General features: G+C 40.7%; 1 protein-coding gene across 1 annotated transcript in view; it reads left to right on the top strand.

Annotated features, from left to right (window-relative positions):
• The window catches only part of ZNF827 (zinc finger protein 827), a 100,519-nt gene that overhangs the window by 45,242 nt on the left and 37,208 nt on the right, over positions 1-18,069 (top strand). Inside the window, exons 5-6 of the mRNA XM_053976011.1 lie at positions 5,991-6,224; positions 17,457-17,705. Of these exons, the coding sequence (XP_053831986.1) occupies positions 5,991-6,224; positions 17,457-17,705 (483 nt within the window). The remainder of the gene's footprint in view (positions 1-5,990; positions 6,225-17,456; positions 17,706-18,069) is intronic.

The raw sequence follows: 18,069 nt of genomic DNA, 5'->3' as shown, positions 1-18,069 counted from the left end.
GTTTTGGTTTTTGCCTGGAAAGGAGGAAATGGTCTTAGCAGATGCTACAGCCTTGTTTAGCCTGTGGGACTCTGGCTGCGTAGCCGACATCTTGGGGTGTCAGGAGGGATGTGTGATTCTGCACCTGCCTTAGCAATTTGCCTGATTCCTTCACTCCACTTGGACTAGAACATGGGGAGATTTTGAGGGCACAGTAGCAGGACTGGTCATTCTCCTTTGGTATGTCTCATTGTGCTTGACTCCAGCTTTCTAAACACAGAGCAGCTCTAAAGAAGATCAGTTTACTTAGCTGGCCTTTCTTAACTTCTGCTTGCAGTTTTTAATGTACTTAAGCAATGTGGTTTGGAAGACCTCATATTTTTAGTGATCTCCTGAAGCCCAGGGGTGTCAAGTCATGGTATCATTGTATTTGTGATTGTCTATTCTGCCATTGCACTGCTTTGATAAAAAGAAATGTTGTAATGCTGAGCACCCTTGAGTCACGAGCAGCTTTTTCATTGGTAATGCCCATTCTGTCCCTTATAGCCCTATAGATTAGTTAGGGCAGAGTAGAGAGCTTTAAAATTCAGGTGTAATTGACTGAGAATTCCTAGAAGGGTTAGGAAGCATGAAGTGCTCTGGGACTTATTAATACTCCAGGGCAAAAGGCACTAAAAGGAAATGATAGACCAGCTAGAATGTCCTGTCAGAAGAACAGTATTTCTCCTTTTGGGCTACTTACAGTGTATGCAGCCTCTGTGTTTAATAAGATGAACATAATTTATCAGCCCAATTGGATTTTAGTCTGGAGGTTCTCCAACAGGTTCCAATACCATAGATTTTTCTCACAAAGCAATTAGCTGACTGGGGGCTGCTTCTGCAGCATTTGTGCCACTTTCCCAGTTCTTGAATGTCACAAAATGTAAGCCATGGTCTCCATGCAGAATGCCAATTCCTACCTGGACATTTCAACTGCTAGAGAATAAAACAGTAGATGACCCAAGTCACACCCTTTATTGACCACAGCTGCCTTCAGGGTGATGTGATGCCCACGGCTGTGGGACTGTGTCCTTCAAATATGGCAGAACTGATCTGTCAAAGGCCCTTGGTTCATTTTAACCTCTGCAGCTCAGAGCTTCTCGTCTGGAATGGAAGTTTCATCATGGTTCCTTTCAACCCAGACTCTATGGATGCTGTTTCTCATGGCCTTTTTTGTGGCAGAATTTTTGTTGTGGATTCTGTTTTTTTTCTTCATGTTTTTCTCTCAGACAGATGGAGCAGTGACCAGCTTCTTGCCAATTGTGACTTGTAACATTGAGGTTGGCTTGGAAGTAATCAGCCCATTTTCCCTCTTTCAGTTATAAACATTTTGAGCATTTAGAAATCCTCTTAAGTGGACTGATGGAGTTAGCAGCTTCTACCAGAGTGTTTCAGATTAGTGGCAGATGCCCAAAGCTTTTCTTGTGGCATTTGGCAGTTTCAGGAAAGTGTTATAACTTTCATCATCTACTTTTGCCAAATGGCTCAAATGGTTCCAGTTGCCAGGAAGATAAAAATCAGCAGTCTGGAAGATTCTTTGATCTGTGTTTTTTCTGGATATGGAATGGAACAAATGGAGTATTATCCACCGTGCTTGAGAGATTCCTGCCTGTTGGTTTCATTTGCAATGTGGGTTTGTTTTGTTTCCTCGCTGTGTATTTCAAAATTAAATTGCTGGGTTTTTTTATTCAGCCTACAGACAACACATCCTTCATTCTGTTCTCACTGCTGTTCAGAATGAATGTAAATTAAATACAAATTAGGATATGTGTGTGTATCTATTTTTGTATGTAGATAGAAGATACTTTTCCTTCTGGGGAGTAATAATTTTGTCATTCAAATACACTATAATAATATTCAACATATTTTTGTCTAGTTCTGATTTTTTTAAGGATTCCTCAATCATGGAATTCTTAAAAACTGGTCATAGTAAACTTTTATTTCCCTTATTTGCAATGGTTTTTTCTTACATCTGTTTATTTTTTTCCCTAAAATGACTAGTGGATGCATCACACTTGCTATTCCCCATGTGTTAGCAATTTTGTCCATAGTTGTGGATCCAAGATGGGACAGAGACAAGAGTGGTGGGGGACTTCTGTTGTTTTGGGGTCTTTTTTGTATTGTGGGTTTTTTGCCCCTCTGGGTTTAATGTATGGATCTGATAAATGAGACAACCTGCCCTTTTTTATTTGCCCTTGTGTTTTAGGCTTAATTTACATTAGAATCTGCTTTTGTGTATTTCAAGAAAGAGTAAAAACCCTATTAATAGTAGAAATTGGCTTGAAACTGACCCAGTAGTTGTCTGGTTTTGTTTTTATTTTCTGGGGGAAGAAAAATGAGAGAAATAACTCTTCTATTTTTGTGATTAATCTACAGTTTAAATGTTTGGTTTTTAGAAAACATAATCAGTTCAAGGAATGTGTTGCCAGTTAATTAAAGAAATAAGACTTTATTTCTTTCCTAATTTATTCATTCCCTCTTCTGTCCAAAACAAAGCGGGTAGAGGCAGAATCAGTGACAAGGGTAAGAACAACAGTCTGGGATTCTTTTCCTTCACGTAATACTGCCAAAGGCACACCTTCAGGGCTTCCTCTAGGTTGGGGCACCCCTGACTATGTTTTATTTTTCTCATTGGTGAAGTATTATAAACACACAGAGGACACATATCTCATGAAGAGCTCATTTAGATTATGTCTGATGCTGTGCTAGTAGATTTGTTATCAACGTGGTTTTGTTTATCATTGTTACCCTGGATGATGGCTCAGAAGTGTGAGGAGGCAGTGGCTCCTAGCAGCACATGCTGTCACTGCAGGAGGGATCACGTGTGGGGTAGGGACAGAAAGGAAAAGGTGTACAGAGGAAAAGAGGGAAACTTGATTCATTCTGGATCTGTCACTTCATGGGATCGATCAGGTTGGAAAAGACCTGAGATCACTGAGTCCAATCCATGACCAAACACCCCCTTGTCAACCAAGCCACAGCACTGAGTGCCACATCCAGTCTTTCCTTAAACACCTCCAGGGACAGTGACTCTACCACCTCCCTGGGCAGCCCATTCCAATATCTGATCACTCTTTCTGGAAGAAATTCTTCCTGACATCCAACTTAAACTTCCCTTGGTGCATCTTGGAACTGTTTCCTCTTATCCTGTTGCTGGCTGTCTGGAACAAGAGTCTGACCTCCACATGGCTTCAGCCTCCTTTCAGGGAATTGTGGAGTGATAGTGACCCCCGAGCCTCCTTTTCTCCAGGCTAAACACCCCCAGTTTCCTCAGCCACTTCTCATAAAATTTGTGTTCCAGACCCTTCACCAGCTCTGTTTCCCTTCACTAGACTCACTCCAGCACCTCAATGTTCTTCCTGAATTGAATGGCCAAGAACTGGACTATCACTAAACTCTTTAAACTCTGACGTGATCTACCTCAAATTTTTTGGTCCTCTGAGCTATTAGAACTTGTCTTCATCATAGTAGGGTTTGAGGATACCCTGGGATGAAGAACACAGAGGCTACACCTGCCCTTGGACTGGGTCAAATTGGCTGCTGACTTTTGCCTTGGTGATAAGAGGGTTTTAAAAAATGCTAATTTCTTCCAAAAGCATTCCTTTTGATCCTTTTTCTTGTGGTAAGATAATGCAATAAGCGTCTGCCACTGCATACTATTGCACCTAACTCTTGTAATCAGTACCTTGCTTAAGTCTGTGATACTCTATGAATTCTGTTCCATTCTGTTTGTTTATGGAAGTTTTTGCCATGGCATATGGTTGCAAACTTACACTGATCTATGCAAGTTTAATATCACCTCTGTTTTAAATGGTGGAAGAGTGTAGGCTCACCCAGCCTGTAGTGCTTGCTCTACCTGGCTCATTTTCTGCCCTGGTTCATGGCAGAGACGAGGCTAAGTCCACAGGTTAATGGTTGTTCTCAGTGGGTCATCTTTACCTCTTCACTCAGACTCATGCTTCCTTTATTTTCTGGTACAAATTTGAATTAATACCTTTTTGAAATGAATAAATTCAAAAGACCTTTTCTTTCCCCAGTGTTCTCTGAAAGTTCATGCAGACTGCTCTCTCTCAGTTGCACTCAGATCCTGGTGGAGGTATTTTTCATACCAGCATAGCAGCTGGAGTGGCATGTTTTAAAAGCAAAGGACAGCAGAAGGTAATTCAGCAGAGAAAGTTTGGGTCTCTTTGTTTTTGTGAACATTCATCACCCCAGGTCAAACCCCAGAATAGACTGAGGCCAGGATAAAGAAGATAGATGGAATTTTTTGTTAGTATTTTAGTAATGTTAAGAGTGGCTTGAGAGCTCTAACTTGTATTTTTATGGTTTAAAGCATGTTTTAATGTTTCGTATTTCTGCTTTTGCTCTTCTTTAAAAAAATAAAAAATGCAAAAGCAATTCCTAGTGCTGGTAAATGTGCGTATAGGTCATGTCAAAAATTCCAGATATAAGGTAATGTAATTTCTGAAGTTACTAGAACTAATATGTATGTGCACATTGCTTTGGTAATGGCTTGCCAAGCAACAAGGAGGAAAATCAAGCAACTCTGAAATACAGATTGAAAAGATGTATTGTGTTATCAGGTAATGCAGTAGTTTAAAAATCATTAGCACGCCCCCAAAGACAAACACAAAAAATTTGACCTGTGTGGAAATGAACAAAGGCTCCAAGTAGCAAATGTAAGTGTCTGATTCTGATAAAGATGGCAATTGTACCTCATATTTTAGAGTTCAGGTCTCTGGGAGATGGTGAGCACTTCATGATAGGATGCAGGACTTCAAGTTCTTTAGGAGTTTTGGGAGAGTTGCTGAGAAGGAGAGTGTCGGAGGTAGTAAGCCAAAAAAGTGAGGAGACTGAGAGTAGGTAAGAAGCTGAATTGGAGGAGAGACTAGACCAAGGGTTTAAGCAGGTAATTGTTGCCAGATTTTGTCAGGCACAGTGCTCTGTCTTTTGTGTTTGTTGAGACAGAAGTGTAGAGATGTGGGAAAAATGTAAACTTGCCAAAGTTAAAGGCACTCAACAAGTCATCTGCTGTCTGTTACTGGGAACTTAAAGTGATATTTTGGCCAAGAAAAGGTCATGAAGAGACAGGGAAAGAAGTATCTCTTCATGGTTAAATAAAAAAAAATATTAGAAGATTTACTTGAAAAATAGTGCAACTTCTTTAGCTTTCTGCTTGTCATGCCTCTGCCCATGAATTTATGTTGGCTGGGCTTGGAAGTATTGTTTAGGAGCTGTTCTGGTGTTGTCCTTTTAACCAAACACCGTGCAGAGGTTCTGCCGCTGTCAAGGGATATCAGAAAGACCCTTCAAGAACAGCATTGCTCAGTGTGTAGATCTTAAGCTGCTCCCCAAAGTCTCCTTACCCTCCTCTGAGGCTGTACAGCTCTTTAGGAGTATTTGAAAGGAATATTTTAAATTAACTCTTTCTTTTTACGTATATAAAACTTGGAAGAGTGCAGAGCTGTCTTCCAATAATCCCTTAGCTCTCTTCTTAATACAGCAACTTTTAGGACTGAAGAATTTGCTGTCTTTTCCCTTTTACTCCCCTCTTAGGTTTTCTTTCTTCCTGCTCTTCATATCTTGACTCTCTTCTATTAATTAAAACCTTAGTATGTCATACCCATGGGCTTTGCCAAATATGCCTTTATGTGAAATGATGTTTTAAACTTCCACCAAGCCTGTAGAAAACCTACAAACCAATGGCCAGGGAAGAGCTTTTAGGAAGAGTAGGGGGAAACAAGTGAGAGAATGTTCTTCTGAGCTTTGGTACGTGCAGTTGTTGTGTTTCAAAACTGCTCCTTTGTAGAAAAGGTGCAGAACTTTGTCCCTTGAAGCATGTTTGAGCACAGTTTGATGTGTCTGCTGCCTGTACCTGCTCTAGCATTTCTCAGGTTATGGTTTCTTCCTGTTACTAGCTGTTCAAGGATTATGTATTACACTAAGTCTCACTTCTTTCCTTCTCTTAACAGCTGCAAATCAAAAAGAGCCCTTGACTCCTAATTTTAAAGTGAAAGAGGAGCCTAAGGATGAAGAAGCTGGAAGTTCAGCCGTGTCTCAGCCCAGCTATGTGTTCAGCCAAGAGTCTGAAGCCTCAGCTCCAAATGTCCCTGAAGAGAAACTCAAGCTGCAAGAAACACAGGCAAATGTGATGAGGCAGGACATGTCAGTCAAGGCAGCATCTGAGCTCCTCATGAAACTCTCAGGTAGATATTTCATTTAATAATATTGAATTTTATTTATTTTTTTTTGGTAGGGTTAACCCTGGCAGGGTTACCTTGCAAGAAGAAAGGTTCAGCTTTAGTAGCAAGCCAAGGAACAATTGAAAAGACCTGTCTATGAAGTGTCATGTACATGAAACATCTGTTTGGTCTGTAGCCACACTGTCTAATTATCACTACTCTGATTTTCAAATTAATGACTATGGAATAAGTCAAAAGAAATGATGCCTTAAAGCTTTTAGGTGCTATAATTTTTAAAATGTAAAAAACCATATTAATACCAATTTATTCACAGGAGTCTCTTCATTAACATTATAAGAACATTTCTGTACTTTACTGTACCTGACATAGCTTTATAAAATATGACTTTTAAAGCTTTTATTTTTTTCTGATGGTACATTGTACTCAAAATTACAAGATACACTGTTAAAAAAATTGTGTAAACTGAGCCAGCTTTTCTGCATTTAGCAAGACCACTTGAACTTGCTTACATTGCCTCAGTGATAGATTTTTCTGCCAAACAAGTAGACAGTGTACACACATAGGCAGTGTTAAAGCTGGAGGGAGTCAAATAAAATGTATGTTCTGCTGATTATGATTTGTCTACTTTTCAGAATCAAGGTTTAAGAGAAAGTAAAAGGGCTGAATTCTTCCCACTGGGATCAGGTTAAGCGAATGATGAAAAGGCTTTGAACTTCTAACAGACCAATTTTTAGGACCAGGACATGAAAGTTGCTCTGGCAGGCTGGGTTTTGTGCATCTGCACCTGAACTGGAGCTGATTGATTTTATGTCTTCTCCAAAACTGGACAACACTTATTTTTTTTAATTGTGCCAAAGTCATTCAACAAGTGCTGGTGGGAATGCTTACAGGTTTAGTAACTTCTGAGATCCCTGTCAAACCTACCTGAAACTGTAGGACACTGTCAGCTGTGAATTTGAGCTCAAACTTGTATCTGAAAGACTTGAGCTGACTAGGATCTCCCCCATAAAACATGTAATTAATTCACTCCTGTTCATGCCTCCACATTTTAATTTGCAGAAGAATTTGAATAAAGCCTTCCATGTTAATGGTGCAAAAAGTGTTTCCCAAGTTCAAAGGCCGACCAGAGCACCAGTTTCCAGATTTTTTCTCAGACTCCTAAATATGAAACACTTGGTTATTGGTGTAATTCACAGTTGCTGCTGGTAACTGGTTTGAATGAGGTGTTTTGGTAACAAAACTTTCCAGCCTAATGAATGCTAAGCTGTGACTATTTTTCTTGGTGCATATAAATTTATGTAACTATTTTTATAAACAAAGAGCTCTGTAATTTAATGTTTTGTGAAGTACTTCAGAGACACAAGGGTTCTGGATTGTCAGTCTGGAGTTCAGCACTGGCAGGCTGTGTTTAAATAGTTCTATTGCTGCTAAATAGTATATTGCTAGAATATTTGTGTCTTAAATACCTGTTTATATTAAATCTTGGTCAAGTCTTCAGCTTGTGTTGGGATCTCCCAGGCTTTAAAGGCTGTAGTAAGAAATACACCGGTGTAACATTTCTCTTACAAGCTCTTAGGGACTGAGCAGTTTTTGCTGACAGTGGTCTTTTTGGCTAATCCATAGATTAGGATGTGAAGAGTGACTCGGATTTATGGAGTTGCTGCCATTGGTATTCCCACATCAGCCAGGTGATGGGGTTACACCCAGTTTGTTACAGACAGTTTTCAACTTGCACTCCCCTGAATTACCATCTAAGGCAGAAACTAGAGAGGAAAAAACTGAGATACAGTTTAATGTAGGACAACTACCAGAGGAAAAACTTAAAATTATTAGCCTCTTTAGTGGTTTATTTGGGGTTTTTTTGAATCTTTACCTTATCTGGTAGAATACTCCCATATCACTGTTGACTTCACAGCCTGCTGTAAGCAATTTTGCAGCCTGGTTTTGGTGACTTAAAACTTACTCAAATCACTTCATAGAATCATAGAAGGTGATGCCTTAAGTTTTAGCTTTCATGTTATCCAGATTCTGTACTGCATTAGTGTATAACTCAGAACTTCATATAAGGTGTTATCAAGTTCTCCTCACAGTTTAGTCAGACAAAACAATCCTTTTCCAGCCCAAGAACCAAGGACACCATTGCAGCTTCAGGCCCAAAACGTGTAAACAACAGCGAATTGAGGAGAGCAATCTGGGAGGATGGGACTTCATAACCTGAAGCTGTAATTGGACATTTAACCCCAATATGTAAATATAAACTTAGAAAAGTGTGAAAACTCGTGGCCCATCATCCATGCTGGGTATAGCCTCATCCAGGCTCTTGTACTGCCCACGGAGTATCCTTTGAAGGCCTTTTTAACAAATACCTACTTTATTCCTTTAACACTGTCTAGCCTCTGCTCTAGGTAGCCTCTCAAGGCATCAGGGGACCTTAAAGATGACAGAATCATTTAGGCTGGAAAAGACCACCAAGGCCATTCACTCCAACCATTGACTGATCACCACCTTGCCCTGGGCCACAGCACTGAGTGCCACATCCAGTCTTTTCTTGAATACCTCCAGGGATGGTGGCTTCACTACCTCCCTGAGCAGCCTGTTCCAATGCATGGCAAACTTTTCTGTGAAACAATTCCTGACATCCAGCCTGAACCTCCCCTGGTGCAACTTGAAGCCATTTCCTCTTGTCCCGTTGCTGGTTGCTTGGGAGAAGAGACTTCCCCAGCTACAGCCTCCTCTCCAGGGAGCTGTAGAGAACAATCATCTGGTTCCAACCCCCCTGCCATGGGCAGGAACATCTTCCACTAGAAGATATTGCTCAGAGCCTCATCCAGTGTGGCCTTGAACACTTCTAGGGATGAGGCATCCACATTTCTTCCTGAGCCACCTCTTGAAATTAAAAGGAAAACTAGAATAAGCTTCCTCCTTTTTCATGGTACTGGAAAGAAAAAAAAAAATGGAACAAGTCTGTCTTGATGTTTTATTCTCTGTGGGAATTCCTCAGTCAAGTGCCCTTGTTAGATTTGATATATTTCATAATTGGGTTTAAGTCAAGTCCTTACAGATTCTCTATATGCTAGGTAAGGACTGAATGGATTGTGTTCTTGCTTTGTTCTTTTCACTTTCTTCTGCATTATACTAATCACCAAAACCTGCATCACATACAAATTCAGGAAGGAATTTCCAACATAACAGTGTTGTTCTTCCTGCATTCCTGACATACGCTGCTGTTATCCTCTACGCAAGGATACTGCTGATAGTTGCAGCCTCATGGGTGGGAGCCACTCGGGATTTTGGCATAGACCTTGCTATTTCCTTCCATGTGAAGGATAAACTGGTTTATATTTTTCACTGGGAAATCTCTTTTCCCAAACAGAGGTGCTGTGTTGTCAGCTCTTAGCTGTACAGGGTAGTGGAAGGCACTTCCACCTCTGGAGCCTGATTTGGCCTGGTGCATACTGTAAGGTAGGTTTACTCCAAATCTCAGCCCTTTGTCAGCCTCCATTTGTCAGCACCTCAGAAATTACTGTAGACCTAAGAAAAGTTAGATGAATAAATGTATTTTTCTGTAGTAGAACATTAACCGAACATTTGTTAGCTGCCATTGTAGAAGCAGGTGGAAAGAAACAAAAGAAAATCACACACAGCTGTTTTAGTTCTACAAGACAAGACTCTCTCCTTCAAGCTGAAGGGCTCTGTGGACACTTGCTTCTAGCAACATGACCAGAGTTTAGGATCAAGCCCTTGCCTCACACATTCCTTTGGTGGAATTTGACCTTTTACACCAGTTCTTTCTCTCCCATGTTCTCTGGGATTCAGGTCTCCTATCCCACAGTTCCTAGACTCGATACCTACTCAAACCTCTTCCAAAGGATTATCCAGGCTCAGAGGACTCATGTCTCTTGGGCATGTCTAGGCAGAACCCACTTCACCCAAACAGCCAGGACAAAACTTCCTAACAATCAAGCTGCTATTTCAGAATAAATCAAACGCCCATTTGAAAGAAACGGTGTTTAGGAGTTAACAGGCAAAGTTGGAGCAGATTTTCAACCTCCATTCTACAGAAGAAAATAAAATTACCACTGTGGTATGTATAAGTGTAGACAGATGAGCTGGGAATTCTGTCCATTGCTGAGTCTTGACTGAGACTAGGTCCAGTGGTAAGCAAATAGATTTGAGGAGATAGTGGAGTGGGGCAAATTGCTCTCATCTCTGTTTGGAAGGGTGCCATCCCTGCAAAATTTTAAATTCCTGTAAAATATTGTACAAAATCAGTTATAAAAAAATGGGAGTAATGTGTTTCAAATAGACCTGTTTTTTACATTTTTACCAGTTCTCTTTCATGGAAAAGCTAATTTATTGCTCAAAATGTTTAATTAAGTGGTGCCCTCAATGATTCCTGGTCAGTTTTATACACTCAGTCTTGTAAATTGAAAGGTACGTTTCAGAGGAGACTGAAATTAAAAATAAATATTTGCATTTACATGCTAATGTTAGAGCTGCAAAACTCATTTTTCTGCTAGAATTGTCATGCTGCTGATATGTTTGGGGCATATATTAGCTTTTAGAAACATACAATGTTTTGTCTTCTTGTCCAAAAATGAGTGTATAGGTGGAAGAGTATAAAATCTATCCCAGGTACTAGCACTTTTTAAGTAATGTTTTACCCAAGGACATTAGTATGTCCTTGCCTTCCCTAGAAATGTTGGCTGAGTCACATTTACCTTTATTTCAGATGTATCTTATTTTTGAAATGTGTTCATTTTGCATGTAACTCAGGTTGTTTTCCTCCTTTCTTTTTTCCAGTATCAGTGGGTCAGTTCCCCATGTATTGTACATCTCCTTGTCGGCCCAAGCAAGTGCATGACATTCGTACTCTTTGGTTCCTTTGGATTTTTTGTTCATCAATCCTTAGGTCACACATTCTTTTCTTGTAATACACCAGTACCAAGAAAGTGTGTTAATTTTGGGTTATCAATACATGCAATTAGTGCAGACTTACTTCATGACCTCAGCACACAAAGTGAGGTGCTGCCTACAACTGAGTCCAAAAGCATTCCTGATAAACTCCATTTATTAGCAGCTAATTATATGATAGTTCCTCTTTTGGAACAACTGATTATTACAGGGGAGGAGTGTGATGGGGTTTTTGCATTTTTTTGATTAAGCCTTTATCCACTTAAAAATGTTTATGGCAATTTTGTATTTCATGCTTTGTTGTTAATTTTTTTGACACTGTATCATACATTTAATTGAAATCACGTGGATTAGAACAACTATTTAAAAAGAGTGAAATAAGGAGAAAAGAATGATAGGACAATTCTACCATAAGGTAAAGGTCAGAACTAATCTTGCTGCATATTTCTTTTCCACAACATTGTGGACTGCTCTGGGAAGTGCCCGTGTGAAGTTAGGCTGCTGTCTCTGGAGATCCCTGTTGCTGGTGCCACATGAGAGTCCCTGCACCTGGATTGATTGCAGGAGAGCTGTCATGGCTTTCATCCCTGCTTAGAAAGCCTCGATAATGGGCAGAGAAGGGAAAATACAGGGGAGTCTTTTGTTCCATGGGGCTTCTGTAGGAGCCCAGAACGTAAGTGGGGAAGTGTATGATCCAAAATAAGACTTTTTCTTCATGAGAAGTAGAGAAATGGCAAACCATGGCAAGTCACGTTCCCAGATTAAACCCTGCTACTAGCCAAGTGGGTTTTTTTGGGGGCTTTTTCTGGTTTTGTTTTTTTATTTAACCAGTTCTTCAAGTAGGGTCTTGCAGGTAACCACCATGATCCTACAATTTAAATGGAAGGGGCAGCAGATGTCTATCACAACTCTAATTAGTCTATGGCTTTAATTTGTTCCATTTTTTCCCCTTGGATCACATTTCTGTGAAGCAGCTTGTAGTTGCAAAATTCTGTAACATGGGAGTTCAGAGGTTCCACTTTAATAAATATGAGCCACTTCATGATTTTTTTTTTTTTTAATGCAGGATCCTGTTACATTGATTCATTGACATAGTCTTATATAAAACAGCAGTTGGAAAAAAATACTAGCAAAATAAAGCATCAAGCACAGCGCCCTAGGGAACGTCAGATGTTCCTTGTTGTGTCTCTGTAGCAGAACCTTCAGGGCTTGCCAACTGTTCCCTACCTCTGAGGTTTTATTTAAGCTGTTTTAGGGCATGTTTATTTCTAGCAAATCAGAACAATTAGCATAACAAAATGCCTGATTCTCCGTGCTGAAAGCTTTTGAAGTTGGTACAAGTTGACCCACTATTTATCCCTGTCTGCTTCATTGTGGAGACTGGTACATGAGTCCAATTTATGAGACATATGGGAAAGGCTTTCTTCTCTAAGTTGATTCATAAAGTTGATTTGTAAAGCTGATGGGCATTTCTGCAAATATGAGCAACTTCAAATTTTAGTCACAGGGTGAAGTTTTAAGTAAAATGGTGGGAAGAAACAGGAATGATTTAACAAGTATTCATTTGATTTTGGCAATGCAAGGTTATTGGACAGCTGTTGTGTCAGCCAAAGCAATATTTACTGCATGACTTGTGTTTTTTATGAAATCTATCCCTTTTCTTGACTTCTATCTCAAATCATGGGAAAAGCAGTGTGCTGCATTAGGAAGGGTATGTTCAGTGTCCCCTCCAGAGCATGTGAGTGCTGCATGGAATCACAGAATGGTCTGGGATGGAAGGGACCTTTAAAGGTCATCCAGTCCAACCCCTCAGCAACGAGCAGGGACATCTTCATTAAGATCAGGTTGCTGAGAGCCCTGTCCTACCTGACCTTGAATGTTTCCAGGGATGGACCATTTACCACCTCTCTGGGCAACTTGTGCCTGTGTTTCAACACTCATATTGTAAAAAATTCTCCCCTTATATATAGTCTGAATCTACCTTCTTTTGGGTTAAAACCACTGTCTCTTATCATATCACAACAGGCTAAACAGTCTGCCCTCACCTCTCTCACAAGACTGCTATAAGGTCTCCCTGGCTTCCCTTCTCCAGGCTGAACAACCCCAGCTCTCTCAGCCTGTCTCCACAGGGAAAGTGTTCCAACCTTCTGATCAGGTCCATCAGATCATGGTTTCCCTGTGCTGCAAGGCACTGGGGGAGCTGAGTCTGTTCAGTCTGGCACAGGGGAACTAAAGGCCAGTCTAACTGCAGCCTGCAACTATTTGAAGGAAACTTGGAAAAGCAGTGGAGTTAAACTTTTCTCTCTCCTGGCAGATGGTAAAAGAAGGGGTAACAGCTGCCAGCTGCAGTTTGGGAAGTTCAGAGTGGACATTAATAAAAAATTCTAGTGCTGCATTATAACAAGTCTTATCTTCCTTTTGAAAGTTCTGCAAGATGAACCTGCAGCTGGCCTAGTGCTGAAGGTTTATGAAATAATTTTGTTTGGAGGGGATCTCCAGGGTCATCTGTTCCAGGCCTTTGCTCAGAGCAGGTCAAGCCAGGCAGCTGCTGAGGGTCTTACCAAGTTTAGAATGTGTTCAGAGATGGAGAACCCAACCTCTCTCAGCGATGTGTGTCAGCATTTCCCCATCCTGATGGGAATTCTTTTTCCTGTATATATAAACAGAATTCCCCATGTTCCATCCTGTCTGTTGACACTGTGCATTTATGAGAGAAATCTGACTTGAGCTTCTCTGCACCTTCCCTTTATTCCTTAGAGAGCTGTTGACAGCAATAAAGTGTCCCCTTAGTGTTGTTTTCTTGAGGCTGAACAAACCCAGTTCTCACAGCTGATCTCTTCTGTCTTGCAGCAGCCCTCTTGACAACCTTGGTTGCCTTCCACTGAACATGCTCTGGGGATGTCAGTGTCTGTCCTGTACTGGGGGATCCCCAGATAGGGCACAATACCCTAAATGCAGCCTCATAAGTGCAGAACAGAGGGTAAGAATCCCCCTCCTCTGCCTGATGGCTGCAGATCTGATAATGGGGCCTGAAATAGGGATGGCCTTGGGTGTCACAAAGGCACTTTGCTGACTTGTGCTCAATTGGAGCTGGATTGTGATAGTCCCAACTTTCAGAGAGATTGAATAAGGTGTTTCTAGAACTTGCTAGCCTCTGTTCTAGGCTGTGGAATGGCGTTGTCTGAGACTCAATTCCAGAAGTGCTCTTGTTGCTGCACCTTATAGAGGTGACACTGTCAGGCCTTCAGGGATAAATGTTGTACCCTGAGCTTTTAAGGCTTTTAGGCTTTACTCACACAAGTATTGTTCTACATTTCTGCTGTTCTAGGTTTGGAGGGGTTTTTTAGCAAATATCACTACTTTGTAATTCCTTGCATCTGGAATGCCAGAGAACCTGAAAACTGTGGAAGAAATTGCTTCCTCTTGGAATGAGCCTGCCCATCACTCTATTTTTCATATCTGATGTGGAAAATTGTCTTGCTCAATGTGAATAGGATGACATTCATTAAGGCTTTTGTAGATAAGATGATTAAAAGTTACCCTGCTCTGATGGCTTTCTTTACAGCCATCTCTGTGGCTTGATGAAGTACACCCATGTATAAAATAGTTTCCTCTTATTTTGTTAAGGTGTTTCTGTATCACAAAGTTAATAGCAGAAAAAGCCATTTGGGTGATTTAGTTCATCTTTTACCCTATGAATTGTCTCAGCACTGCTGTGCTGTTATTCTGAGCCTCACCCAGGTTAGTTCTGAATGAATAGCAGACTGTGTTTTGGCAATCATGGTCTGGATACTTGTGAGCTAGTTGAGTCTGTTTAGCCCATAGATTTTGCTGTACTATTATAGAAATCTGACCTGAAGAAAAAAACCTGACTCTCCTATACTAAGTTCATATTGGATAAATTGCAGATTATTTAACCAGCTCACCCACTAGGTCTCCTATAAAAGTCAAAGATAAAATGATTCAGTTATTTAAAGCAGGAGACCTTTTTGTGTACCTGTACTTGACTTGAAAAGCTTTAGCTGTGCTATAACCATGTGAGATACCTATGTAAAGAAATAAGGGCTATCACCTTGCTCCACAATGAACAGCACAGAAGGGAAAATAATCCTCAAGAAGCTGGAGTTTGACTGCCTATATGGTGAGACAGGTATGGGCATAACCTTAATTACAGTATTTTGCCAGCACAAGATCTAGCACAGCAGGGTTTTTTGCCTATGATTGCTGCTTGTGGGACAGACTGACTGTGTTTCCCTTTCATTAGCTCTTGTAAAATTATCAGAAACCCTCCTTCAGTCTTCTCTTTGTGTGTTTGCTTTGGGGAGTTAGAGTACGACAGAATTCACATTTGGCAGGGACATTGTCAGATCAAAAGGGTGCAGCTGGAAAGATAAAGGTCAAAGGAAATGATCAAATATGTAGATGTAGTTAGGGCAATTGCAGTGCTCACTGATGGTGAGGGAGAGAAGGTCACTGGTATTGCTTGACTCTTGCCTTAGTTGGGGTCCTGTCAGTTTGTCTGATACAAAAGCATTTGCAGGACAGGGAATTAAACTGTGTGGAGCAGGAACGGAAATAGAAAGAATATTTTAAAAGCAGAGAGAGCAGCAAAGGTCAGCTTGACTCTGCACCTAAATTTGGCAGCTGGGTGCAGAGCTCAGTCTGTCAGACATCTGAAGAACTCATTTGTTTGTGGAGTTACCTGAGCTTTTGATTGGCACTGTTACCTGATGAGTTCCTTTGCTGCTCTGTGTTCACTTGCAATACACAGCATGCTAGTTTTACAGTTTTTAACACAGATGCAAGGTTCTGTGGTTTTATAATAAGAGAGTAATGGAAGCTTTAAACAAAATTGTAAAAAGAGAATAATCTTCTTAACAGGGCAAAAAAAAAAAGGCATTATGGTATTTCTAACTAGTCTTCAGCTGAGAAATCACTATAAAAATTTCTGAAGTCTGAGATGTATCTGTGGATAGTAGAGGGTAAAGATTTTTATCAATGTTTAGATGTGTCTTTTAAAGGTCAAGAAATGTCATAAGAAAAGATTGAAAGCACTTCATGTAAATTGTTCCTGGAACATATCCAAGTGGCATTTATCTCCTGGCTTCAATATTTTTTTTTTTTCTTTAAGAGCTGTAGGAAGTAAGGCCACTTTTCCTCTACTCCAGGAATGTGGAGAGAGGCAAAAACCAAGGTAATGAAAAAGAACTTGGTGATAACATATCAGTCTAATTTTAGGTAGAATGCTTATGCCTTCATGATAAAGGGATTCTGTCCATCTTTTGCTGGAGGCGACAACATGACACCAACCAGCTGAGGAAGTTGAAAACATTTTTGGGGATAACCAAACCATGTTTTGATGCCTCTGAGATCCATTGTAACATTGGGTAATTGAAAATGAAAGGCCTGAATCTTTCACACTTGGAATAAAATCTGTGAAGCTGACACACTCACACATGAGTTAGAGAGGATGGGAAAACCAGAGCTAACAAATGTTGTTGGAATTATTCCTTACCTGGATGTTCCTTCTGATATTTAACTCTGTCCATGCATTTATTTATGTTCTTGGTTCTCCAGACATATTGCCCTTTTTTTGCTGTCTCTGGAGTTTCTAGAACTTGTCTTCTAGACTATGGTTTTGTTTGCTAGACCTGGGACACTGGAGGGGAAGGCAAGGAGGGGATGATATGGACTTAAGAAAACTGTTCATTAAGGCTAATGGACCTTGTAATGCTTGAGGAAATATCTGTCAGCCTTGAGAAAAGCATGAGCACCAGAATATTCCTCTCATCTAGAAAGCTTGTGCAGGTGTAACAAACAGGTTCTTCACGTGGTTGTCTGGAATTTTCCATAAAAGAGAAAGAGAGAGGAGAAAATGAGGTTTCCTCCTCTGCCCCTATCCCCTTACTGGTACTTCTGACTGTCAGTGCTGGTACTTCTGCTGAAACAGGAATTTGGAGATTGTAAGAGGCTTTCAGTGCCTACCTTAGGAGAGCTGGGGTGGAGCTGCAAAGTTTCACTAACTAGTGTGTCATCACACACGCAGTATTCATAGAAAGTGATGTTTTTGCAAATACGCAACTGTTTTCTGCTTTCTAGTTTGCAAAATGATTTTCAAGAGCTTGCTTCTATTTATAACAGCCAGAAGAATACTGAGGCTGTCAGCTGCTTGCTTCCCTTCCCATTTGCAGGGATGCGGTACACAAATTATAACTTGGTAATTGTGATTTCTGCTTTGAGCACTCTGAAAAATTACTGCCTAATTAAATAATTATGGTGGCTGTTTATAATTTTTTTTTTTTTTTTAATACATATTTGCAGCCGAGAGTTTCAAGGAAATCCAGATGGTAAAGATAAAGGAAGAACCGATGGAAGTTGACATCCACGACTCGCAGGCTTCGGTGTCACCCAGCCAACCCAGCCACAACGTTGGCTACAGCACTTTATTGGGGCGGGACAGCAGCGAGCGCATCCAGAAGGCACCCGAGGGCCGTGTGCTCCCAGAGAGAAATCTCTTCAGCCAGGACATATCAGTGAAGATGGCATCTGAGCTGCTTTTCCAGCTATCAGGTAAATCCAGGGCAAACTGCTCAATAGCTGAAGTTAAAGAGCAAGATCAGATTTTTTTGTTTGTTTGTTTTGTGTAACCCCAAAGTTCTATGAAACTGTGAGATCACCAGGGCTGAAAACTAATAGGAACTTTCCAACCCTCACACTTGAAACACAGAGGCCTTGCCAAATGTCCCCCATAGCCTGCATATGCTTTAAAGCACTGTGGCAGCCAGGTCAGGCTCACAGTATTTCAACTGAGTTGGAAAAGCCAGAGTTCAGCTCCTGTATTTTTGAAAGCTAATTAAATAATTTGTGACGACTGCTTTGATCCCTGTAGAGGGGAATCTGCAGATGGCAGTTCCTGACCTGAGTGGCCAATGGC

The sequence above is a fragment of the Vidua macroura genome, chromosome 4 (assembly GCF_024509145.1).
Source record: "Vidua macroura isolate BioBank_ID:100142 chromosome 4, ASM2450914v1, whole genome shotgun sequence".
Lineage (NCBI taxonomy): Eukaryota > Metazoa > Chordata > Aves > Passeriformes > Viduidae > Vidua > Vidua macroura.
This window is presented reverse-complemented; position numbering and strand designations above follow the sequence as displayed.